The 26,771-nt window shown below is 51.9% G+C and overlaps 1 protein-coding gene across 3 annotated transcripts in view; it reads left to right on the plus strand.

Moving 5' to 3' along the window:
- LOC144116373 (protein tolkin-like) overlaps positions 1–26,771 on the plus strand; it is a 1,150,388-nt gene that overhangs the window by 417,839 nt on the left and 705,778 nt on the right. For all 3 annotated transcript variants that reach the window (XM_077651146.1, XM_077651147.1, XM_077651145.1), the window contains exon 2: positions 5,314–5,433. In XM_077651146.1, coding sequence (XP_077507272.1) covers positions 5,314–5,433 — 120 coding nt within the window. The remainder of the gene's footprint in view (positions 1–5,313; positions 5,434–26,771) is intronic.

Here is a 26,771-nt window from a genome sequence, read left to right on the forward strand (position 1 = left end):
GCAACTTGGGCGCCATTAGGGCCAGCTGCCGCTTCCGACAGCAGCGGCGAGGGGCGTACGCTCTTCGAACTTTCCGTTGGCGCCGTACACGACGGCGGGCCTTGTTCGCCATTTTTCCTCTCGCAGCTCGTCACATGCACCCGTCCCGGGGGTCGGAACACGCATAGCGAAGGCGAACAGAATAGGTGACGAGATGAAGCCACCCACCGCACGAATGATCCTCATACCGGCTTCCCGAAACAGCAGTTTTCTATACTGCTGGCGTTGACTGCCGCGTGATGCGCAGCTGACCATTAAATACTAGCGCTTCAACAGGAAATACCAGCTACAATTACTTGAGAATAAAAGCAAAACGAGTTATTTCCCACAATCACCTAAAATACTTTCCTGCCCTTTCTTTTTCGGGTGTTAATTGTTACCTGAAGAATGCCGTTCGAATAGCGTAGCTTGAGGACATTTTTGAGCCTATAGAAATGTGCGCTCAGACTTGCTCCTGTTTGAGCGGTGCTGCAGTACGTTCTCAAATTTCGGGACCATGATTCTTGGAAAATGGAGCCCAGAACTAAAGTGCAACCATTCTTTTGCTCATTCTGCCCTCGGCATCACTAATGGTGTGCGGTTCATTTTTAACAAGTTCAGATCCACTGATTCCCCGTCGCAACTAATGGTTGGCAACCATATCACTTCCTTAGAAACGCGAAAAACTATGGCACGATTTAAATTTCTTTTCACGATGCATAAGAGGTGACTGGAATTTAACGGACGACCATACACTGAACCTTGCATGCCACGCGCATCCTGTCGCCGTCACGCTCACAATTTGCTCCGTTTCCACGCACGCACTAACTGGTTGAAAAATCTTTTTTTCATCGTACTGTTACTCAGTGGAACGAGGATGAGAGAGGAAAGACATGGTGAGGCCGAGGGAGGGCAAGATGCACTTTCTGCGCGCGAGGGTGGTGGCCCTAACCGTACTCTGGGCTCACGTTTTTTCCCGAGCAGTGCTGTAATGGCGGCTAGTTGGTGTGTCATCTTCAGGTTGGCGCGCTATACTTTGGCACAAGGACTAGTTACAGAAAGCAGTGGGCAGGCTGGTCGCAAGCGGATTTCCTAAACATCTGATTGGCCCAATTGCAGAGAAGATGATCAGAGAGGTAACCAGGCCAGAAAATGGGACACGAAGGGAAAAGAAAGGGCGAGGCCTGTTGTTGCACCACGCAGACACAAGGTATCGCACCCGGTTAAGAAAATTGCATGAAACTCCCGTTGTTTTTCCAGCCCCCCAAAACTAACCTCAATGCGCAGAAAAGTGAACTTCCGGGATGAGAAAAAGGGAGTCAGCACGGCATTGAGCAATCGACCATCAAAAGGAGATCACGAATTGTGATAAGTGTGTTGTGTACAACATGCCGCTGTCTTGCGGCAAGAGATACGTGCGGCAGACCGAAAAATGCACAAACATCACACTGGGTTTAGCATCAAAGAAACTGCGGCAAAATTAACAGTGAAAGCAATCTCGCCAAGCATGTAGCTCGCTGCAAAGAATGGATCCCAAGATTCGAGGGATGATCGGGCACTTCGCAGACCGGAATGAAAGAGAAATCTTTGAAGCGTACGAAATTGCGCAGGCCGGTTGCACAGAATGCGTAAGCGATCCGTCGATAGTGCTGACGCACAGCAAGATTCAACTGTTAACAAGCAGCGCGATGGAAAGCGGTGATACACGGGTTACAGTTTCATGAATAGCGCTTAACATCTTGTATCTCATACGTGTTTGTGCATTTGTTCTTTGTACGTGAGTATATAAGGAGAGCAGTACATTTAGTAAACAGTTGGAAGTTCGCGCACGTACCTGTCTTGTCCGGTTTTTTGTAACTAGTCCTTGTGCCAAAGTATAGCGCGCCAACCTCAAGATAACATTTTTTGTCTGTGCAGCCTGTAATTAATTCCCGTTTTAAAGCGCTAGTTAGGGCGAAGGTTTCCGGGGAAGACGTAGTTTCTGCAGTCTGAAGGTACTCGAGGCAAACACGAAAGGCGGGGAGACGCACGCCTTCTCCATCGCCGCGATGTACTACATCGCTGACAATGCTATGCCGAAAAAAGCGCTCTTCGAGCTCAAAAAGCCTATTTTCTAAAAATTGTGTAAAGTCTTAGGTGAGACACCCTGTACAGTGCGCTAGCAAGGGTGCAGTGCGGGTGGCCTCCAGTCCAACGGGAACCGTGGCACTGCAGTCGACATTTTCATTATCAGCCCCGAGTCTGTTGAATGAAGGCTGTTGAATTCCCAAGTTCTAAGCCTTGTTTACCGGAACAAAGCCCGAGTTCAGCTCGGTGAGGTTTCGAAGAACTCATCATCATCATCATCATCATCATCATCATCATCATCATCATCATCATCATCATCATCATCCTTACTACTCCCACTGCAGGGCAAAGGCCTCTCCCATGTCTCTCCAATTAACCCTATCCTTTGCCAGCTGCATCCACCCTTTGCCTGCAAACTTCTTAATCTCATCCGCCCACCTAACCTTCTGCCGCCCCCTGCTACGCTTACTTTCTCTTGGAATCCACTCCGTTACCCTCAATGACCAGCGGTTATCTTGCCTTCGCATTACATGCCCTGCCCAAGCCCATTTCTTTCTCTTGATTTCGACTAGGATGTCATTAACCCGTGTTTGTTCCCTCACCCACTCTGCCCGCTTCCGGTCTCTTAACGTTAAGGCGCGCTCACACTAGCGGGAAGCTTCCCGCGCCGGCACAACGTCAACGTCGACGCTGCCTCGCAGCTCCTCAGTATGACGCTCACACTGCGCGCGTTTTCTCGCTGCCGTTGTCTTGGAATGTGGAGAGAGGAGGCGCTGAGGGAGGACCCGAACGAGCAGAAAGAGAAGGGGATAGTCACGTGACACTAGAGAAGACTGGAAAGCGCACCCTTTTCTCGCGTCGTCGTCTTGATCGCCTGCTAGCTCCCCTCCCGTCGCCCTGGCAAAGCAGCCGCCGAGTGCCCGGCCGGCCGGCCGGCCGGCCGGACGCGCGCAGCCTCCGCCTCCGCCGACGGGGTCACTGAACTGGGACCGACGTCACGGTTCACGGTCGGCGCCCATTGGCTGTTCTGGTCACCGGCACGGGAAAAATAGGTACCGAACCCATCGCTCCGCGGGACGGCAGAGCAGGCTGTCCGCGGGAGAAAAACCGGCTTGCGCGGGAAGCGGCACGCGGAAAACGTCCAGCGTTGCGCGTTTTCCCGCTAATGTGAGCGCGCCTGAACCCATCGCTCCGCGGGACGGCAGAGCAGGCTGTCCGCGGGAGAAAAACCGGCTTGCGCGGGAAGCGGCACGCGGAAAACGTCCAGCGTTGCGCGTTTTCCCGCTAATGTGAGCGCGCCTGAACCCATCGCTCCGCGGGACGGCAGAGCAGGCTGTCCGCGGGAGAAAAACCGGCTTGCGCGGGAAGCGGCACGCGGAAAACGTCCAGCGTTGCGCGTTTTCCCGCTAATGTGAGCGCGCCTTTACACCTATCATTTTTCTTTCCATAGCTCGCTGCGTTGTCCTTAACTTAAGCTGAACTCTTTTCGTTAGCCTCCACGTTTCTGCCCCGTAGGTGGGTACCGGTAAGATTAAGCTGTTGTACACTTTCCTCTTGAGGGAAATTGGTAAACTGCCACTCATGATCTGAGAGAACCTGCCATATGCGCTCCACCCCATTCTTATCCTTCTAGTTATCTCCCTCTCATGATCCGGATCAGCTGTCGCTACCTGCCCTAAGTAGACGTATTCGGTCACAACTTCTAGGCTCTCGCTGCCAATTGTGAACTATTATTCCCTTGCTGGGCCGTTGAACATTACCTTGGTTTTCTGCATGTTAATTTTTAGACCCATCGATCTGCACTGCCTGTCTAACTCATTGATCATGATTTGCAGTTCACCTCCTGAGTGACTCAGCAAGGCAACGTCATCAGCAAATGACAGATTATTTAGGTATTCTCCATTTATTCTTACTCCCAACTGTTCCCAATTCAGGCCTCGAAATACCTCCTGTAAACATGCGGTGAACAGCATTGACGAAATCGTGTCTCCTTGCCTGATGCCCTTCCTTATTGGAATTTTACTGCTGACTTTATGGAGGACTACAGCAGCTGCACAGTTCCTATATATATCTTCCAGTATTTTGACATAAGGCTCTTCTACACCTTGATTCCACAATGCCTGTATGACTGCTGAGGTTTCCACTGAGTCGAATGCTTTCTCGTAATCAATGAAAGCTATATATAGAGGTTGGTTATATTCTGCGCATTTCTCTATCACCTGATTGATAGTGTGAATGTGATCTATTGTGGAATATCCTTTACGAAAGCCTGCCTGATCACCTTCTATGATCGAAGAACTCGCTGCAGCGCAAAAATGCTCCTACGAAATTCCACTGTCATACCAAAGCCTGATGGCGGCGTTGGTGTGCAATTTTTTCATTCACACAATGAGTACTTCAGTACAGTCGAATCTTAATTCTTTCCATTTTCGCTAGAACAGCTGTATAGGAAAGCGGTTCCGCAATGTGGTGGGCAAAGCCAACCACTGTAGTCTTACCATCGAAATAAAGCAGCCGCTTAACCACCTTGGTCTGAATCATCGCTCGTTCCGTCTGGTATTGTACGATCTGCTAAAAAATGTAAACGTTGTACTGCTCTCCAAATAACAGGAACATCTCTTGGTTTATTGCTGTACCTTGTGAGACATGTGACCACGTAATCGCGCTCCTGATTTTATGAACTAAATTTTTTGCAGGCATGGTAGCGAATTGACACTCAGCGTTTGGGTAATGCGTAGACGTGCAAGAAAGAAAAATCACGGGCGGTTTAGCATGGGGTTAACCATGAATTATCGTGCGCTAGTACCATTACCCCTGGTTTTGCATGTTTTATCTTTTTTTGTTCGCTTGACCTGAACTAGCCTACATTGGGTGATATATCGTATGATGTAAGCTCGAGAAATATTGCACCATTTTAGACACGTACTGCGGTAGAATTGGTCATTATCTACATTCACGGTTCCTTGGGAGTTCTGATTCCGCTCCTGGGGCAGAGCATGCAGCGGTTAAGCTACACGCCACCGCCGTGCGATGGCAGGTGCTGCCATCGGTGGGCCTTGTGAGGTGCATCAAGCTGTATTGTTGGGCAAGTTGTTGAGACATTCTGTAGGAAAACAGCGCAAAAAACACAGGACTAAGAAAGACAGACAGACTTGAGCGCTGACTAACAACAGAGTGTGTTTAGTTGCGAGAGCGAAATAAATACGCGGCAAAATGGCTGATGCGCAGGCGCGGAAAAGGAAAAGAAACCAACAACGTCAAGGCAAGGGCACCAAGCTCGTCAGCCTGAGTTCAGCTCGTGGCGTGGTAGTGAAACAGAAGGTTTGCTGGCACATGAAGATCGACAGGGTAAGTTCTTGGGCGAGTTGGTTCCGATGTTCCACGACTACAGCGCAGCGAACAGGACGTAGAAGAAGGACACGCTGTGTTGTGTCCCTGCCTGTGTCCTTCTACGTCCCGTTCGTTGCGCTGTAGTGGAACATGAAGATCCCTTGCGCGCGATGACAATGACGTCATAGATTTCCCTCGCGCGTTGCTCGGGGTATATAGCATCTGAGAATTTTTCACTGTTCTTGGGAACATGGGCCTTTTGAGATCCATGTTGTTCCTGAGGGATCTCTCACGGCTAATCATTAATCGAACGGCCACGGTGGGCAGTTTGCTCACAATCCGGTGGGCAGCTAGTGATAACGTGGCAACGTCGCGTGACCAAGGTGGCTCACGTGCTAGAAGCAGGCTTCGGACAGACAGACAACCGCTTTTCGGAGGAGTGGAAAGGCTAGGCCACTAAAATGGCAACCACAGGAATCGTTCACTCCAGAGTCGGTGACTTAGTGATTGCCATTATTGAGCCCAGATGCTGCAGTTTAGCTGCTCGTTTAATTGTCAGTTGGCCTGAATAATATTTTATTTTAAGCGACAGCATAAGAGCCTAAGTGCACCTTAAAGCCGCCATTTCAGAGGGGGAAGACACTAAAGAAATAAAATATTCTCCGCCAACACTGCCTCGGTGTTCGACTTAAGAGCCTTAGCTGCGGGAGCTTCAAGTGTTAGCATCGGCGTGCTCAGCAAACGTGGAGTAAACCAAATCCAAAAATCCGCACATGTTTCCTTTCCGGAACCATTCATTGCATTGATAGACTGACTGACTGACTGACTGACTGACTGACTGACTGACTGACTGACTGACGGACGGACGGACGGACGGACGGACGTATGGAGTTAAGCACGGAGGTCTGTGCCCTAGCGCTAGAGAAGGGGACGCGCAAGTTCTGCCATGCGCCGAAGCTCTCAGTCCGTCCCATCGCGGGGTCGCTCTCTGTGGCCTGATAGCTGTCAACACCTTGTGCAAAACTCCGCACGTAATGGTACCTCAACTGTCGCGAAGTAATGAAATTAGAATTACTAGTAGCAGCCTTTACTTCATGTCACCTCCTTTTAGCAAAGGCGCTTCTCGTCAGCGCTAACATGCACCTTATGTGCGAAAAAAATCGAAAGAACCGCGTCATGCTTCAGGCGTGCTTTGTGAAAGCACCAGAGATCGCATATGGGACAAAGAGTGCAGTCGCTCTGACGAAAGTGCTTTAAGCAGAGTACAGAGTCGATCACACTTGTCTAGAGCGCTCGAGCGCTGCCGTCCACAAAGCGAAATTGAAAAGCAGGTATTGACATTCACTGATGGTAGTTGTTCTGGAGAGCAGCCGAATAGACATGTGAACCGCACAGGCACCAGTGCCTTACACCTAGCAAAGCAGCTGCGAAAAGATTCCACATCATCTGCTCCGCAGCACATCGCTCGAGCGCTCTAGGCAAGTATGATCGGGTCTGTACGCTCACCTCTGTCGGCTTGAACGTGTCCCTCTTCACAGCGCCGACGTACTACGCTGCCAGCTTTTGACCTCGCGGGAAACGGTGGAAGGCGAGATCGTCGCGGCATAAGTGTTCGTGCACTCGAACGAAGAACGGGAGAATGAAAGGCAGGGAGGTTGACGTGGAGAAGTACACCTGTCCGAGCGGGTGCTCAAAACTCAGCTGACATGTTTTGTGCGTTTCCAACGCACGCTGAAAGCTCGCTTGGGTGGCTGAGAGTCTCATGAGCACACATGGACGAGGTTTCTCTCTCCGCTGTTCTCCTCTCCGGCGCTCGCGTGGGGCGCGGGATACTTGAGCGCCGCACATTCTGTTGGTGATTACGTCAGTGTTTTAGCCAAAACCAAAAAAATAACCAGCACGTGATCAACAATGAGTCTACTTCAGAACCATCGTAGTCAGCCCATTTGAAAAGCGCTTCAGTGCCCCGTTAAGTCGAAGCGGACCCTAACCTCCAACGAGGTGATTTTTTTTTTCCCAGAGTGACGACAAAATACCGATTGAAGACGGGAATATAATCGGATCAGGTTACGCATTTACTCCCACAATTGGCGATGGGTGTAAAGTCACGGAAGGAACAGATTTTATTCTGCAGTGATGCAATTAATGTCTCGAGCGTGGGAGCTTAAGCGGCATGAGTGCCTCTGAAACCACCAACAAGCCCATCATCATCGGCCTGACTACGCCCACTGTAGGGCAAATGCCTCTGCCATGTCTCTCCAATTAACCCTGTCCTTTGCCAGCTGCGCCCGCCGTATGCCCGTAAAGCGCAGTCGTCTGTATATGCGCGCTCCTCTGAACAATCTGTTCTGCCCGCACTATCCCCCTCTCCTCCCTCCTCTCCTTGACTCCGCCCACCTGCTTTCGGCGCATGCTCTCACCCGCGAGTTGGCTCCGCCCAACTGCGCTTGCTCCCCCTACCCCCGCTACGCTGCACCTGTGCTTAGCACTTGCTCTCCCTCCGCCCGCTACGCTGCGCCTCTGCTTGGCGGTCGCTCTCCCTGCCCCCGGCACACTGCACCTGTGCTTGGCGCTTGCTCTGCCTCCCCCATTATGCTGCGCCTGTGCTTGGCACTTGTTCTCCCTCCCCCACTATGCTGCACCTGTACTTTTCACTGGTTCTCCCTGCCCCGCTACGCTGCAACTGTGCTTGGCGCCTGCTCTCCCTCCCCACTAAGCTGCACCTGTGCTTGGCACTGGCTGTACCTCTCCCACTATGCTGCACCTGAGCTTGGCGCTTGCTCTTCCCTCGGTAGGCTATGCCCCTTCCGCATCGCTGCACCCGCGTTACCAAGCCTTATCCCATGAAAGCCTCGACCAAGAACAGCTTCCCTGTTAAAAAAGTGAGGGCGATGCTGCCTACTTTTCCTGCCTTCCTTTAGCACGCAGAATTTTAACTGAACAAGTACACATTTAGTATAAAGCCACTGCGGACGTATGGCAAGCGCAACGGGAAATGAAGAGAAGGAAGACAGTGATGAACAAAGAGAAACATGCCTGCGCTGACAATAGCGCTTCGTTGATGTGAGTGAGCACGTGGTGTGTGACGAAAACTTTTCGCGCAAACTTTCTGCAACTGCACCAGGTCTCTGCGCACTGCTAGAGCATGCTGTCGTATAAGGAAGGAAGCCGCCCATTTGGAAGAATGAACAACGCCGGGGCTAATGGGTACTGCAGTCGTCGTTGCGAGCCCTCAACGCGTTCGTCCGACATCTGGGTTTTACCCATTAATTTTGGTGCGGCTTCAAGTGCGCTGCCTAAGAGGCCTCTTGCGGACAAGGAAACTATGCGTTCCGTGTCGAGGTGGTCGAGGTTGTACAAAACAGAAATCGACCGCGAGGGGTCATTACCTTAATAGACGCGCTTCTCCAGCTTCACGTGCGCCTCCATCGGCGTGCGTGGTGCCTCGGTCGCTAAATCTGGGCCCGCCACCACTGATGCGACTCTGCCGCGCGCTCGTCGCCAGTGCAGTAAAACGTTGAGTTGGCCGAGTTGATAAAGATTCATACTGGTTATACGGCGCGAAAAAGAAACGACATACTACAAGAAAGGAATAGGAAAGGAAGTCTGTAAGTTGAGGAGCTCGCGTTTCTTGGCGATTTTTGAGCTTCGCGCGCATCTGTGTTCGATTTTTTCCTACTTACTCGTGTATCATGGCTGTTACTCTTCCTTTTATACGCTGGGTTTGTCGCATTGAAGCCTTACTTGTGAGTCACCGCTTGTCCTGCGTTTTGCTTTGTTGGGGTCCGTCGTTTTTTGGGGCTGCTTTAGCAGTCAATGTAGTGCCGTTTCGCGGAAGCCGGCCCTTGTATATGCACCGGCTTGAGCACTACCTCGCACCACGCATGTCAAAGAAGGCCTGAGTTCTTAAGTTGGGCCGCGATAATGTAGCGCATTTACTCACGTAATGAACTCACCCCGTCTTTTGGCGCGCAGTCTACTGATCATAATGGTGAATGCTAGTAGTGCCCCTTTTGAACGCTGTTGTGCCCGAGCACGCATTCGGCTGGCATCAGCGCAAACCAGCGCCGTGCGCCCACCATCGCGCATACCAAGCCCGGGCTCTCGGACATGTCGCGGCTTGCAGCATGATTCATCCAGGCTCGCCCGGCGGAATTCCCTCTCCTGGCTATCGCCGTCTCGAGAGTCAACCGACGCTTCGCTCGCAGCCTTTTTCCGGCTGCAAACTTTGCACGGCTGACAAACGGTGACCAGTGGCGTAAGCTGATTCGGAGCACCTGACAGCGGTCACGGAGGCTATAAATGTCGAGCCGCGGTGAGGAGGAGCAGGTGGAGAGCAGACGGGACGTTCTCCCGGGGCATCGCTGTGCTCTTTTGTGCGAGCCCATTGTGCTCTCGGTCACTGTACCGACAATGTAACGTCCTTGCATGTACTGTACAGTTTCGTTGACTCACTGTCGCCTTGACCGTTTCATTGTCCAGTTCGGCGCAACAGTGGCAGCAGTCTGGGATGCCCCGTCATAACAATACCAAAACAACTACGGCGCCATCTTTTGGAATGTATAGACTACTGTATCTCACCATAGAGGACGAATAGCCAATAAAAATGTTCCGCGAAGAAATACACGCCTGGTGGGGTTGTAAATGGCTGCTCTGGTCTATCTGCTATAGTAAGGATTGCACAAACTTGTTGCAATTGGGCTTCGAGGTTTCAACTACTTTAGCGCACTTGGTGATGCCTAAAGATAAATGATTCCAACGCGCGTAGCGCGATAGGCAGCAGCAGCGGCCAAATGAGCTGAAGCACCAGGATATGAAGCTGCTCTGTTTTGCCGGCGGTAGTTGGAACCCTTCTCGGGGATCAAGTTTGTTTCTTCTAGATACCGCTGTCATGAGGACGATACGATTCTCCAATTGGCTTCCCTCCTACCGCTATAGGAGGAATTGGCGCTGGCGTCTGTATCGGCTGGATAGTGGGGTATACCCCGGCCCCGCTATCGTTGCAATCGGCCACTTGGTGAGGGCTGTGGTATGAGCAGAATGACATGTCATCACCAGGGGCCTTTAGACAAACACGGGGTCCTCCTGTTGTCAACGGTGCCATTTTTACAATGCACAGCTGGATTCAGCGTCATGGGTTCAGTGTAAAGCGCCTACCGAGACTCACAGATTCTGAGGTACAGCCTACTCGGTGCGAAGTTTATGAGTGTGGTCCATATCAGCCTGAATCTTCCTGATGAAGGCGACGTACTTTCTTACGAGCGAACACAGCAGAAGTGAACAAAACCAACGTGTAGTGTTGAGCAACTTTCGAATCTCCAGTGAATAACCCTGTAGACTCATTTTACTGATAACATGAGCCGTGGCCCGCGATCAAATGGTCTTTATGAGGCATCGTTGTTTATGGTTCGGTAGCATTTGTATATCACATCAGTGCGACTGAAATGTCAGTCTGATGTCAGTCTCTTCACTGCTGCGCGGGAGGGAAATCACATTTTAATATAATGTTCCAGATTGACAAAGCCTACATTTATGAATGCTTGTGCTCTAGCGGGAATCAGGATTCCCGCTTAAACATATCCATGATTTGGGATGGGCTCGCGTGGCTCGCCCGCAGTCGCTGACTGTAAATTTTTTTTTTCCTCTGCAGTATAGCCAGCTGGAAATGTCGCCTTTGGCTTAGGGCGGGGCTTACTCGGTTCCAGTTGTTTTCATTACCTTTCACCTGTTGGGGAACAGGCGCTGCACAGGTGCGGCGCCGAGGCTGAAAGAGGGAGACTCGCCAATGGATGCAGCCGACTGAGCGGGCCGGGTTCGGCGCGTCATGAATAACCAAAGCGATGCTACCACACCGCCCACTTAATGCGCGCGTAGCGGGTACCGAGCAGAAGCGGAGGACGAGGGGCGCTAGGCCTGGAACTGTCTCTTGTCATTCTGCCTCGGCGGTAACACTGGGCCAAAGAGCCATCAGCGGTCTTCGACGGAGGCCAAGCCTGCCGCACTGAGGTGTCTCTGTCTGTACAAGTTCTACATTGTCATCACTTACGGAGGGTCTGTGAAATGCTTCGCTGCTGGTCCGGGCTCCCTCCCTCTTTCTTTTTTCTTGTTTTTTGCATTTTTTAGAGGAACAATAGAAGGGAAAAATGGTCTTTGGCCCCACCCTGAGTAGAAAATACAACCTTAAGCCTTGGCGCTCTCTGGCCAGATGCCCTTGAGACATAATAATTCATCATCATCAACGCTAGACCTTCAGCTTATTGCATATTTTTGGCTTGCATTAAGGGCGTTATTATTATGTTAATATCTCTGTTACTATTATTACGGCCTAAAAACACAGCTTTGCGTGAGGACGCTTTGTCTACTTCCTCCACCCCTTCCCTCGCTAAAAGTCAGAAGCGTGAAGTCCGACCTTGTCTTGGTGTTGAAGCTTCTACCTGCCTTGATATCTTGTTCGAACTAGTAGTGTGAAATCTGCCCCACAACGCCGCCGAAAGCCGCCAGAAAATGTCCTGTTTTTCTACTTGACTGTTCGTTCTTGTGGCTACAGCTCACATATGGTCTACATTCGCAAGACCTTCATCTGTTTCCACATTCGCTTTACCCTTCTGAGCCTGAAGTTGAGAAACTGCACCTTTACACTCACTAGATAGAGTTTTTATCTGGTAAGTTGCTTAAGCAATCTCGTTTCCTGTAACTTAGTTTTCCTGTTCTTTGGTGCTTGGCCGTTGTTCTTAGCTGCGGCTCTGCCTCCGCTTATGTCTGCTCTTGCACTGCTTTTCTTGTTCGTTCTTCCGTTCTCCATATTTTTGTGTGTCTGAAAAATATGACTGTTTTAATTTTTTGCCCTAATTTTCTGACCGGCTACTGGGTGTTCCTAGCTGGGTCGCATTATTCTCAAATTATATTTTTGATATGGAGTCAATGTGTTGCATTTCATTTACAACGTACGTCTTCTTTCTTGCTCCTTCTAAAATGGGCGACCACAGATAAGCGTGGCTTGATCGATTATTTCCTTTCAAATGAAATCAAGTTTATTGCGTCATGTTATAGTTTGCTGCATCGGTTACGTGCAAAAAGAGATGCCAGAGACATTATCGGGGCCCCATTTCCCGCATTCCTGCGAAGCGTTTCCCAGAGCTCTTCGTCCCTGTTCAGCCCCCGCAAAGAGGTGAGCTAGAATCGGCAATTGCGCCGCTGCTGCCGGACCGTCGGCTTCCGTGTTGCTGAAACTGGTCTCTTGTCTTCCGAGGAGCGAAGCTGCGCCGGCCACCGTCGGCATCCGATGCACTTCCAACAGCAGTCTCACGCAGAATGCGAGGGAGCGCCGTCCGGCCGTAATTTACCGTCGCTAACCCGGTGATCGAAGCGGACCGTTTCTTTGTTTTGACAGGGCCGAAGATCGCTCTTCCTTCCTGTTGTCGTCTTTTCTCGCTTTTGCGCCACAAGAATGCACCCTCTCTCATTCTTGTCTTCCGCGTTGGGCTGTACCTCAACTCGTTATCGCGTTTGCTCCGCCCTGCGACACAGGAAGCGCCAAGGGCCTCGGCAGCTAACTTGGGCTACCCACACACGAACAGGTGTGGGCACAAGGGGAGATCCAAGCGAGGGTGGATAATGCGACGTGCGTCTATTCGTATCGGTTTGCGCTCTCGTGTTGTGGTCGCTTTCCCTTCGCCTCCTTGGCCGCTTTTCTGCCTGTGCCAAGAAAGGTGCCTCATCAAAAAATTGCACCGCAACAACACAACCTGCAGTTTCGTGCTCCACCGGAGAAACTTATTTGCGCTGTGTCCTTGGTACCATAACCTTGCAGTGAGACTGCTCGCGGGCAGCGACAAGTTTCTCCGGTCTGTCAACGCAAAGTGGATCATCGCTTTTCCTCTTTTATTTGGCGACCCGACATGGGAGGTGTGCGCAGTCGGCGCTACTTCATTTATACGTGTTTTCACTGCGGCTGTACTAATAAAACGTGTGCTTTGAAGAGTGCCACTGTACGTGGAGACTTTTGTACTATGCAGGAGCAACAGAGCTCATTGGAAAGCCTTTTTTCTGTCGAGCGCTTTGCAGGGCTCGATGCAACACGATGTATGAGGGGCTAGCTCGCTTCGAGTTATGCTGCTCCGTCTTTCGCTGCACTGCACATAACTGCTACCGCGAAGGCCGCTTTAAGGAAGGAGAGCAAGACAAAAGAAAAGGAAGCCCGCGAATGGACGGCTTCACCGGAGAGTCACGTATCCGAGGGGACGTGTTTCTACGCTGGGCGCGTACGCGTAAGACAGCGAGGCGCCATTGCTTTTTTTCTCTCTCGCACCTGGTGCTGTGTGAAGAGTTCATTGTGTTCTAGTCAAGGAACATGCGTAGGAGGGAGGATTTACGGGTCCTGCTCAGGAGTGTTTTTTTTTGTCGCGTGAAAATGAGCAGCAGCGTGCTGCTTTGCACTCGTTTGATGGCCCATGTTTGGGCTTCCGTATTGTTACTGCGATCGCAGTAGTGATGGTAACAGCAAGGAGCCTGAGTAGCCAGCATATGACCCATCTTGCATTCTTCGTTCTTCAACAGCGTCGTGCCGCAATAGACAAACTATAATAACCCCCTGTGAAGGCTTCTTTCGAGCATGAGTGGTAATTAGTCATGGTGGCGTTAAGGGGCTGACTGGGCAAGTCATGTCGATAATTTCTCCGATTGTGAACTAAGTGTTCGCTGGCGTTTCATGGCCAATAAGTCTCGACTCTTTGAGCGAAACTTGTTATTAAATCATTAAATTCAAATATCTAACAATGAACTGAAGATTAGGAACGTCTAATCTTCAACTCAACAGTATTGGTTTTGGTCTAACGGTTTTGGTCAAGTCCGCGTGGAAAGCCGTCGTGGCAGCGAACCATCTCGGCGTTGGTCTGCCGACTTTTGCGCGTACGAACGATGCAAGGATTTTTTTCTTTAATTTGACTGTCCCCAACTAATCAGTTCGCTACCACTTTGCAGGGCGCGTACTGCGCCGCTTCACTCTCTTGTGTGTGTGCCCCCTCGAACAGAAGTCGTTCGATGAAGCTATCCACAGGCGGTCAGAAACTCTATCATTTAGCGGGTGACTGCGTGCGATAATGCATCACTCTGCGTACACCAACGATCTTTCGATACGGGGCTGCTCCCATATACACCCTTGCATCTGTTGGTCGACTGTTAAAATCTTGTTTCGCGGGTGGCTTACGTTACGGCAAGCACTTCTGTGCTACATCTCGCGCAGATTTGAACGCAACCAGTCCCATACTTTCCACGTACGAACTTACCTGCGCACACAACATACAGTTTTTAGACCTCAGAATTACTTTCAGAACGAACCACATCTGTTGGAAATATAACCCTAGGTCACAAAAGTCCCTTCTCCCTTTTAACAGCGCTCATTCAAAGATAATTAAGTGCGGAATCGCCATGCACTGTATCAATGCTGCCCTAGAAAAAACTTGCCCGCATCAAATGACCGATAGTGTCAATCAGCAAGTCGAGCGGCTACGCATGTCCGGCTTCCCTGATGATGGCATTTCAGCTGTTTGTGAGAGCCTAATGCAGAAAAGAAAGAGAAGTAAAGGAACGGATGGTAAAGGAAAGAAACAGAGTAACACTCAGGTAGTACCGTACCTACATAAGATATCTCACAATCTGAAGAAAATCTCCAGCCGATACAACGTTAAGGTTGTATTTTTCGCAAGTTGTCAAAAATTTTCCCAATGATAACGAGAAAGAAGAAGGCGCCATGCACGTCACAAAGCACGTCACAAAGTTCACAAATTGTGTAACGAAGGTCGTTTATAGCATTCCTCTTACGTGTAAGATAGTGTACATTGGCCAAGCAGGGCGTTGTTTTAATGAAAGAACGCTAGAACACTTCAGTCTAGTAAAGGATGGTATCAGCGGCAATCTTGCCGTACACTGCCGGTCTTGCAAATGAAAACCTATGTTTAAGAAGGCGCAGTTTCTGGGTCACGCCAAGGATAAGCTTCAGCGTGAAATTATCGAAGCCTTTTTTATTAGGAAAGCTGGAGACATTTGCGTCAGCACGCGCTCACTGGAATGAAATGGGTTTTTTGGATGATTGTGATTACGTTTCACCTCATGATAACTGAATGTATTTAACCGTCGAGAGTTTTCAAATAAAGTCAGTTGGAAGTGCAGCACAGTCCTGTCTTATTTGTTCCTGGTCTTCTGCGTGCATTTCATTCATGCTGCGAACCCTGTCTGCATTATGAATAGCAACTAACTAGCCCAAACCACCATGCTACTTCGAGAATATTCGAGCATAATTTGGGATTCAACTCAGATATATCCCGTATAGACAAAGTTGAACGTGTGTAGCGGCGCTGGCATCGTCGGCGGCGCTGATGAAGTTGGCGCGACCTGCCTCGCGCAAACCAGAATCTCTCGCTCGTGCAACAGAGAACGATTTCGGCAACGGGCTGCGTCAGCAACGTCAACAGCCCGCTCCGTCTCAGCAGCCTCGGTTACCTGGACGTCCAATAAATGTGGACTTCTCACCACATTCTGGTGACACCGGACGACAGCCCCGACGCACGCAACGCCGCTCCCACCGGCTCTGCGCTCCTGCCCGTCCTGTTCCTCCACTTGGCCTTGCCCCTGCACGTCCACTGTTCGCACCCGGCTTTCGGCAGCTTTTCATCGCCATGTACGCACCTCCCATCACATCCGGTGAGCTCCTTCAGCCATATCATCGCCCCTTCCTTCCTCGGCTGCCCGGCCTGCCCGCGTTTTATGCCAGGGACCCCGTTTTGTGGCTGGCGCTGCTGGACTCGCACTTTCATGTCCACAACGTGTTGTGATGACCGCCCATAATGCGCAGGTCCACACGGGACGGAGAGGCAAAGAGACATCTTATGGCTCAGTTTAAACAAACAGATATATTCAATAATTACACATGATTAAGATTTATACATCAGAGGCTGGGGCGTCCGAGCTTACGTGCCGACGACTTCATGGGGACGATGGAGGGGCTCCGGAGTTGATCTCGAACGGTTGCTGGCAGAAGCTGCACGCCGTCGGGCTTCGGCGCTGAAGGCCCCCTTGGCGAACGATGTCGTCCTGAGCGTCCTTCACCCGTACTGCTTGTCGATTTTTATATCCTCTTCTCCCCACACTCCCTAGGGTGAGGACGCCCACGCCGGAGGGGAAGGAGGGGGCTAGGGCTTTCACTTGGGCGCACAAACACACCACCGCACTTATGGTCTCGCCCCCCCTCACGTGTTGAGTCCGAGGGAAAGAAGGTTGTCTTCGAGGTAGCGCATAGCGTCGGCTGTGGTAAGGCGCGCTCTGGCCCGCTGACAGTTCCCGCGGGTCACCGGCCTCCGTTCTCCATCCATCAACTGACACTCGCTCCTCAAGGTAAGGCGCGCTCTGGCCCGCTGACAGTTCCCGCGGGTCACCGGCCTCCGTTCTCCATCAAATGACACTCGCCCCTCAAGGCCGGAACGCGAGGTCACTAAAAGGCCGGGAAAGTGGTCCCTTGTCCTGGGATGTGCTCGGGAGGCCTCCCCTGGAACCGCCACGGCAATTGGGGAGGATAAAGCCCGTGTCCTCGCGGCGGCGGCGGCGGGTCCGGTTGGGTCCGGTTGGGCTTAAACCCCTTCGTTCTGGTCGTCACTCTCAAAGAGCATGGCTGGGTAATTGATGATGCCGCTGTCATCTGGGTCTCCGTCTACGCCGCGCCGTGGAACGCGGAACCTCGTAGCACACACAAGGAACGTCACACTCGCTCACCCTCCAGAAGAATGTTCTCCGAACATTTGAGTCCATGCAGCTCCCCTTGTCTTTCTGAATCGCCTCGCACAGTGCGTCCGACAAAACACTTTTCGCTGCACTCAACACCACTGCACAACACCATATGCCTCCGCTGTCATAACTGGCGTCTCCAGGGGCAGCACTGATCTTCTTTTACAGATAAACATGAAACTCAGCACCCAAGCCTCTCCTTTCTAGTCCAAACTGGACGACATAAATTTACCACAGTTACAAAGGAGCTCCCACTTCTAGCACGATCACGGCACAGACAAAAATATAGATAACGAAAGGAAGTAGGGCAGGTTCTGCATGCGCTCCGCATGCTCTCCTGTGAAGGTGTGACTTAATGACAGAAAGGTTTAACTACCAACTCCGATAACTTAACACATAAGCACATAGGAATGTTATGAGCTGCGGCATTACACAATTCTAACCAGTTCACAACTCCGCTCTGTTTACGCCATTAGTCCGACTTAGCTTTCCGATTTCGCAGCGGATATCGGCCTTCATGAGTCATACTAAGTAAGTCTGTGACCCTTTGTCTGCTTTGGGACTCGCGAGGGCTCGTGGCAGGAGCCTCTCCTGGCGTTATCTGCGCGGCAACCTCGCGCGCTTCTTCTAGCAATGCATGAAGTAAATCCGGTGGCATTCCGGCCGTCACCTCTGGCGCCTGCCGAACAAATGCAGGAGAGGGCGTTTCTTGCGAACTATCTGCGCGCTCCGCTTCACTTCTGTCCCCATCAAAATCCGCGCTTTCCCTTTCCTCATTTCGTGAATACTGAACCGGTGCCGACTTGAGGCGATTTGCGTGTATCCTTATCAAGCGCCGGTTCACGTCTCGGACTCTGAAGTTTACCGGAGAAAGCTTCTCGACAACCTCGCACGGTCCTCTCCACTTCGTCTGGAACTTACGAGCTAGCCCAATCTGCCTTTGGCAGTTCTCAATGTACACGCTGTCCCCCACATTAAACGGCGCGTCTCTAGCACTGCGATCGTGCACCTCCTTCCTGCGCTTCGCCGCTTTCTTTAAGGCCTCCTTTGCGATGTCCCTCGCCACTTGCAAGCGCGATTCTAGCTCAACCTTATAGTCGTCCAGTGAAGCGTATGGGACACGACGGGGGCCCTCTGGCACTTCACTAGGCTGGTCCGGGTCTCGGCCGTAGAGAAGAAAGAATGGCGATTCGCCCGTGCTCTCGTGTGCTGCGGAATTGTAGGCAAACATTGCATACGGGAGCCACAAGTCCCAGTCCCGCTGGTCGCGCGAAACAAAATGCGACAGGAACCCGGCCACGGTTTGGTTCAGTCGCTCCACCGCGCCGTTGCAAGCCGGATGGTACGGTGTTGTCTGCTTCTTAGCGATCTTAAGCAGCTCGCAAACTCTCCTCATTAGCTGCGACACGAAGTTCGTTCCCCTATCTGTCAAGAGTCGCCTCGGGGGTCCATGTCGGAGCACGATCTGTTCGACAAATGCTCTTGCAACCGTGTCTGCCTTCTGATCTGGGAGTGCTACCGCTTCCGCGTATTTTGAAGGTGATCGACAAATACTAAAATGTACTTGTTTCCGGAAGTGGTCGTGGGCAATGGGCCCATTATGTCCATACCTGTCCGCTCGAAGGGAGCCAAAACCTCAGGGAACGGCTGAATTGGAGCTGGTCTTCGTCCCTTGGGTGTTTTTCTTTCGAGACAGGAAGGACACTTCGCACAGTAGTCTCTAACATCCTGTCGCATGCCACTCCAAAAGTACAAACGCTCCACACGCCTGCGTGTCTTCGCTACGCCAAAATGACCGGCGCATGGCGCATCGTGAAACGCGCGAAGAACCCTTTCTGTCCACGACCGAGGTATGACGACTCTCTCCCAAGCGGTTTTCTCTGGTCTCCCTTTCCTGGTTGGCCTCGTGCGCCGACACAGGGTGCCGTCTTTGCCAATGAAATAACCTAGCTGTTCGGGGTGAGACGGTGCGCCCTCTAAGCTTTCGATTATTCGCTTCAGGTCAGGATCTTTGCACTGCTCTGTGCGTAATTCGGCGGGGTCGACTACGGGGACAAACTCATCTATAGCTGCCACGGCAGCTGTGCGGCTGAGTGCATCAGCATTCAGATGTGTCTTTCCTGACTTGTGCTCAACTTCAAAGCAGTATTCCTGCAGGTGTAGAGTCCATCTAGCGAGTCGCGAGCTAGGGTCCCTGACACTCATCACCCATTTCAGAGGATGGCAGTCTGTGACTAGCTTGAATTTGCGGCAGTAAAGGTAGCATCTGAAGTGCTTTACTGCCCAGACAACGGCGAGGCACTCCCTTTCCGTAGCTCCGTACTTTTGCTCTGTGGGGCTCAGCTGTCGGCTAGCAAAAGCAACGGGATGTTCTTTGCCCTCGATAACCTGAGATAGCACGGCACCAACTGCGAACTTTGACGCATCTGTGGCCATAACGAAGGGCAAATTAAAATCCGGGTGGCGCAACAGCGGTGCACTCATTAGCTTCCCTTTCAGGGCCCCAAAAGCATCCTCCGCGTTTTCGTCCCAGCGAAAGGCGACATTTTTGGCTGTTAAGGCGGTGAGCGGCTTAGCGAGCTTGGCGAACTCCTCTATGTACCTTCGGTAGTAACCGATCAGGCCGAGAAACTGCCGGGCCTGGCGGACGCTAGTCGGGGATGGAAAATCCGAGACACACCTTAGTTTCTCAGGGTTCGGTCGCACGCCGTCAGCTGAAACAACGTGCCCGAGGTATTTCACCTCGTTTTTGAGGAATTGGCACTTAGAGGGCTTCAGCTTGAGACCCGCTCCTCTTAGTCGCACCAAAACCTGCTCAATATCGCGCAAATGGTTCTCAAAACTGTCACTGTATATGATTATGTCATCCATATACACGAAGCACAGCCTCCCCAGAAGACCTGCCAGGATAACATCAGCGGTTCTCTGCCGGACAGCAGGGCTGTTGGCCAGACCCATCGGCATTCTTTTCCATTCATAGTGCCCTGAGGGCGTGTTGAATGCCGTTTTCTCGGCATCTGCCGGATCCATTGCTATCTGCCAGAATCCCGCCGCCATGTCCACTACCGTGAAGTACCTGGCAGAGCCCAGCTGAGAAAGCGTCTCCTGTATATTGGGGATGGAGTATGGATCGATGCGAGTTACGGCATTTAGTTTGCGGTAGTCCACTACCAATCGATACGAGCCATCTGGCTTTTCCACCAATAGTGCTGGTGCTCCCCAGGGTGACTTTGAGTGTTCGACAATGCCGCGATCAATCAGGTCCTGCACCTGCCGCTCCATCTCCTCACGTTGGGAGTAAGGAATCCTGTACGCACGCTGGTAAACGGGCGATGAAGTGCCGGTTTCTATCCTGTGCTTTATAACGCCACAGCAGCCCAAATCCAGGTTGGACGCGGCGAATACCTCCGAGTAGTCGTTCAGCAAACCAGCCAGAGCCTCCATCTCCCTGGATTTTACGTGAGAAAGATCGAACGACACCTTTGGAGCAGCCGAAGGACTAGCATGCTCTACAGTTGCGAGTACCGTATCGGTGGGCTCACGTTTCTCTATCGCAGAGGTGAAGAAAGCCAATGTTTTGTTCTTGGGAAGGCTCAGTGGCTGCTGGCTACAGTTAACCACCCGTAGGGGCACTCTGTGGGCGTCATTAACTGTCACGAGGCACGCGGCTGCCTTCAGGCCATTGCTGAGAGAGTCGACCGGCTCAAGCACTCCCACGGCGCCGCTCCCTACATCTGAAGGCACAAACGCGTACAAAATGTGCTCCGACCAAGGAACGACGACCGCCTCATCGACCAGCCTGACGGCAACCCGCGAATATACCTTCTCCAATGATCCCACTGTTTGACGGGTGTCAATATCGGTAATGCGAATCTCAGCCCCTCTCCTGTTCAAAAACAGAACTTTTGAGCCGCCCGCATTAACCTCTTCCTCAGAGAATGAGACTACTACCTTCCCTTTTCTCAAAAAATCCTGCCCTAATATACCTGACACTCCGTTTAGCAGAGACACCGTGTCCGGGCATACGTAGCAGGGGTGCTCCAATGCAATTCCGCCGAGAGAGAAGTGTAACCGGTAGAGTCCACTTATGCCAAGAGGATCCCCCGTTATGCCTACAAATTTGGTTGCCATACCACCAGACGCTTCCAACACCTCGCGGTCCCCCTTCCTTCGAAGCGTGTTAAAACTGCTCTCCTTAAGCAATGTCACCTTTGACCCCGTATCTATCAACAATTCCATGCAACAACCATTTAACTTGCAACGCACAACAGGGCATGCCTCGTCGGCCACACAAACTACCACCACCTCATCGTCCACTGCTCCCTCCCCACGCTCCTCAGGCTGGGGAGGACTATCTAGTTTTTTGTCTCGGTATCTGGAGCCCCGCTGTAGGCTTGCTTAGGGCGTGTCTCGCCTGCTTCTCTTTGTGGCTCCCCACGGCGCACGTTTTGGCAGAACCTGGCGATGTGTCCGCGACCCTGGCAAGCGAAGCATACGATTTCTTCAAAATCTCGCATACCGCGCCTGTAGCTTTCTGGCGGTCTCCGGTTTCCAGCGAATGGGCACTGTTGAGCGCGCGCTTCAACCTGGCGTTCCACCTGCTGAGATAGCAGCTTTTCTAAGCGATCTAACCGCTCTGTCAAGAGAGCAACCTCAGGGTTGAGCACCGCTCTCTCTATGACGCGTACTCTCGCTGCGGCTGTCGTTAACGCCTCATTTCGTTCCTCATCCAATGCGGCCGCCACGGCTTGGTCGAAATTGCTCGGCTTGCGCGAGAGCACGAACCGGCGCACGGGGTCTTGCAGACCAGCCACGAACAAAGCGGTCATTTCCTCTTTAAGTATATCCTCCGCGTATTTCTTCTTTAGCTGGTCTCCTTTCTCCTCCCTGCTTAACGTATCGCGCGCTAAGCGCTGAAGCCGCGACGCAAACGTTCGCACGTCCTCCCCTACCATCTGTCCGGCGTCACGGAACCTCTGTACCCGCACGTGACGTGGTTCAGTGTCGAAATGCTCAAACGCGAGCTTCTTAAATTCCGCAAATGATTTTGTGGATTTTACTTTTTCGTTTCGCCATGCAAAATCATGAGCAGCTCCTGCCATCTTACACCTCGCCATTCCGAGCATTTGAGCATCGGACCATCCCCCCATTTTCCCAATCTCTTCTAGCATGGAAAAGAAATCGCAGATTGGAACCCCTGTCTTATCTCCCGTAAACGTCGGAATGACGCTTCCTAATGCCAGCATGCTTGCTCCGAGCGACGGCTGTGGAGTGGGAGCTCCCTCAGATACAAACATTTTTTTTCTCAAGCCCTCCAGTGCCTCAAGCCTCTCAAATGGGGGTAAAAGTCCCACAATCAGTCCCGTGATTCCCTTTTGATTACAATTTTGAAGTCATGAATGTCACAGCATTCAGAGGACATTTGCTTTTGAGACCCCACTTCTGACACCAGTGTGATGACCGCCCATAATGCGCAGGTCCACACGGGACGGAGAGGCAAAGAGACACCGTATGGCTCAGTTTAAACAAACAGATATATTCAATAATTACACATGATTAAGATTTATACATCAGAGGCTGGGGCGTCCGAGCTTACGTGCCGACGACTTCATGGGGACGATGGAGGGGCTCCGGAGTTGATCTCGAACGGTTGCTGGCAGAAGCTGCACGCCGTCGGGCTTCGGCGCTGAAGGCCCCCTTGGCGAACGATGTCGTCCTGAGCGTCCTTCACCCGTACTGCTTGTCGATTTTTATATCCTCTTCTCCCCACACTCCCTAGGGTGAGGACGCCCACGCCGGAGGGGAAGGAGGGGGCTAGGGCTTTCACTTGGGCGCACAAACACACCACCGCACTTATGGTCTCGCCCCCCTCACGTGTTGAGTCCGAGGGAAAGAAGGTTGTTTTCGAGGTAGCGCATAGCGTAGGCTGTGGTAAGACGCGCTCTGGCCCGCTGACAGTTCCCGCGGGTCACCGGCCTCCGTTCTCCATCCATCAACTGACACTCGCTCCTCAAGGTAAGGCGCGCTCTGGCCCGCTGACAGTTCCCGCGGGTCACCGGCCTCCGTTCTCCATCAAATGACACTCGCCCCTCAAGGCCGGAACGCGAGGTCACTAAAAGGCCGGGAAAGTGGTCCCTTGTCCTGGGATGTGCTCGGGAGGCCTCCCCTGGAACCGCCACGGCAATTGGGGAGGATAAAGCCCGTGTCCCCGCGGCGGCGGCGGCGGGTCCGGTTGGGTCCGGTTGGGCTTAGACCCCTTCGTTCTGGTCGTCACTCCCAAAGAGCATGGCTGGGTAATTGATGATGCCGCTGTCATCTGGGTCTCCGTCTACGCCGCGCCGTGGAACGCGGAACCTCGTAGCACACACAAGGAACGTCACAGTGTCATGTCCACAACGTGTCTAGCCAGCTGCTGCGCTATCAGCACGCCAGCCGCGAACTATCACCCGGTCTTCTGGCACAGCTGCGTTTGACGCCTCCAGGCGCCGACATATACGCCGAATTCAAGAAGGGCCTGACGGCGTATTTTGGCTTGGAGCTCCCGCCGACTCTCTGCGCTCCTGTTACGGACTCAGAAATTGCGATGCCACTCGCCGGCCTAACCGGCGCCTCCTGCCCAGCCCTGATTCCCAGCTGTGGCGCCTACCCTTCGGCCATCACCAGCAGCACCCTCTCTCGACCCGGGCCCGGGCTCTCTTCTAGTCCCAAGTTCGCCTGCTCCCTCAATCCCGACCACAGTGAGCACAACTGTCATTCCTGTCGCGAGGCCCGCATGCACGCCACCGGAGGACCTTGTCGCACCTCACGCGCCACTCCCAACGCCTGCCACACATCCCTGTCTACCTGGCGCCTTCACCAGTGCCTGTGCCTCCGCGACAAGCGAGACAGCCCTACCGCATGCTTGCCATTCCGACAACTACGCCCCGGACTTGCTTCTTGTGCCCCCAGCCACCCGTCCCACTGCCACAGTGAGCTCGGTTTCGCATCAAGCCGCTCCGCCCCGTCGACCACATAGACCACTTCCCTATGCGGCAGCCCAAATCCCACGCAGCAGACCTCCAGCCCAATGTCGTGTTCCGTCTTTTCACTGTCGCCAGCGGCTGAGGCATCCATTCCTCTTCTACGGCAGGTTTTTACGCACGCCATCCCTTCGTCTGCACCCACTGGGCCAGCGCAAAGCCCATATCGGCCGTAACTCCCGACGCGGGTGCATTTTCTGCAATGAAATTTTCCGGCCTGCTTCAACGCAACGCCTAGCTCGCCTCCTTTTCATCGATTTCTCCGGCCTGTTCCTTGCGCCATCGTCCTCATCCTTTGGCTCCCATCGCCCTTTGCGTAGCAGCCAGGCTCGACCACATAAGTTTGTTTCTCCCACCCGGCGGCCTTCACGAACCTAACCATGTCCTAGACTCGATTCACCCGTACATACTTGTACATACCGTTTTTTTTTTCCTTTATCGCGCACCGCGCTAGGGGGAGAGCATCTGTAGCGGCGCTGGCATCGTCAGCGGCGCTGATGAAGATGAAGTTTTGATGTAACAGTAGCTTGGTTTGGGCTAGTTGGTAACAGTTCTTAGAAAACATAGCGCAAAAAGGACACGGACGACCTGTCCACTTCTGTGTCGTCCGTGTCCTTTTTGCGCTATGTTTTCTAAGAAGATGAAGTTGGCGCGACCTGCCTCGCGCATACCAGAAGCTCTCACTCGTGCAGCAGAGAACGATTTCGGCAACGGGCTGGGTCAGCAACGTCAACAGCCCGCTCCATCTCAGCAGCCGCGGTTACCAGGACGTCCAATAAATGTGGACTTCCTACCACACGTGTTCAGAGATTAGCAGTGAGAATTTTGTTTTCGTCTTACCAAAGAACGCAGTCCGTTACAGAATTTTTTTCAAGAGCGGGGTTACCAGCATTGAGCGTTCCGAAAAAAAATCGTTTTTCTTTTTTTTCGGTGGTTTCATGAATAAATAAATTGCTTCAGTTCTGGACAACATAGCCGAAAATTAAGCCCATCGCGATAGAAATGCGTCAACCTCTTCGCTCTGTACTCGCAAATGAAAATGCTGTAATCCGCGAAAACCCCTGAACTAATTTTATCACTGTTTTTGGACACGACGTAAGTAACAGTTCGATGGAGCTGCTACATATTTGTGGTTCACCGAAATTACGAGCCCGAAGCAAGCGTCCTATGTTTTCTCCTCGTTTGCTGCCGCAGGGTTGATGCCCCCGACCTTGTGCACCGGCTGAAGATAGTCGGGCAGCAACCGGCACATTTTAGATCCCTTTAGATCATTTTAGAACGGCAGAGCAGGCAGGCTGCCGCACGATTGGCTGAAAAGCACTCCGCGCATGTTTTCGCCATGGCAACCTACTCTCCGCTGGAGATCAAAGAAGGAAAGGGCGGGAGCCGGAAAGTACTGTCCGATTAAAAAGGAAAATCGGTCGCACAGAATAATCATTGTAAGCATCTAAGAATGATCGGAGCGTGTGTAGGTCGAGTTCCCGCGATAAAAATAAGAACTCAGAAACCTCTCAAGTGCGCGTTCAGTATTTTCGTCAACTCTATTAAAATAATTTCAGCATGTATTCCAGCTTGTATTTGCGGCCACCCGGAAAACATTCATCTCGTACTAATCATCCTGTTGCAGTTTTGCCCTACGTGCCAAGAGTTGGAGTTTTCGTTTCTGGTGAAATTTTTGTTTCTGCTTGAAACGAATATAGAATAGAACAAGCGTTGTCGACATGTATTTGATAAAGCTAGGTCGCTAGAAAATTTTTAAGAATTGGAACCGCGTTGTTTTGATTGAATATACCCTCCTCACCCTGTAACAGCCCTGAAGGGCTAACAGTATTTCCAAAGAAATAAATAAACACCTTGTATTTTCCGTGTTTGATGACGTCACACCGTTTCGACCTATCGCGAGTTTTGTAATGCCACTTTTTGGGCGGCGCCACGTTTTCGTGTCGACGAGCCCTCTAATGCTTCCGCATTCATAAAACCCAGTTCACAAACTGCCCCTCTACAGCGACTTGACCGTAGGCTCCACTTGCGCGGCGACACTTGTCCAATCGGGTGACGCCATTTTGAACCGCGTGCATCGCGTCCACTCTTGCAATGGAGAGAAAGGTTCTAAAATTTAATTGGAAATCGATATCTGGAAGCGGTGTTGGGCGCTATCGTGCGTCTAAATGAGGCCGCGATGGCGGATATGTCACCACCGTGCCAAAGGAATTCTTCATTGGCAATAAATACCGTCGAAGGAAGGAAAGATAGTGATCGAGCAGGGTGTAAAACAAAAAGTAAACCAGAAACATCGGACGCTAATCTGGGAAAGCGAACTCAAGATTTTAGATATGACGGTTCCTTCTTGAGGAGGGCGATCGATGGTGTGCTGACGCGGGTCTCTCCCCTTTTGTCGATGACGCATGCCTCGAAGATTTCTCTCGCTTCTTTCTCTTTGTACCTTCGCAAAACGCGCGTTTCGTGCAGCTTTGGTCTACAGCTCTTGCATTTCTCTCAGTGCAATGGCAAATTGCCACCTGTTCCCGCCCTCATAGAATTTGCGTGTTCACGCAGCAGGTC

Source organism: Amblyomma americanum, chromosome 1 (assembly GCF_052857255.1).
Source record: "Amblyomma americanum isolate KBUSLIRL-KWMA chromosome 1, ASM5285725v1, whole genome shotgun sequence".
NCBI lineage: Eukaryota > Metazoa > Arthropoda > Arachnida > Ixodida > Ixodidae > Amblyomma > Amblyomma americanum.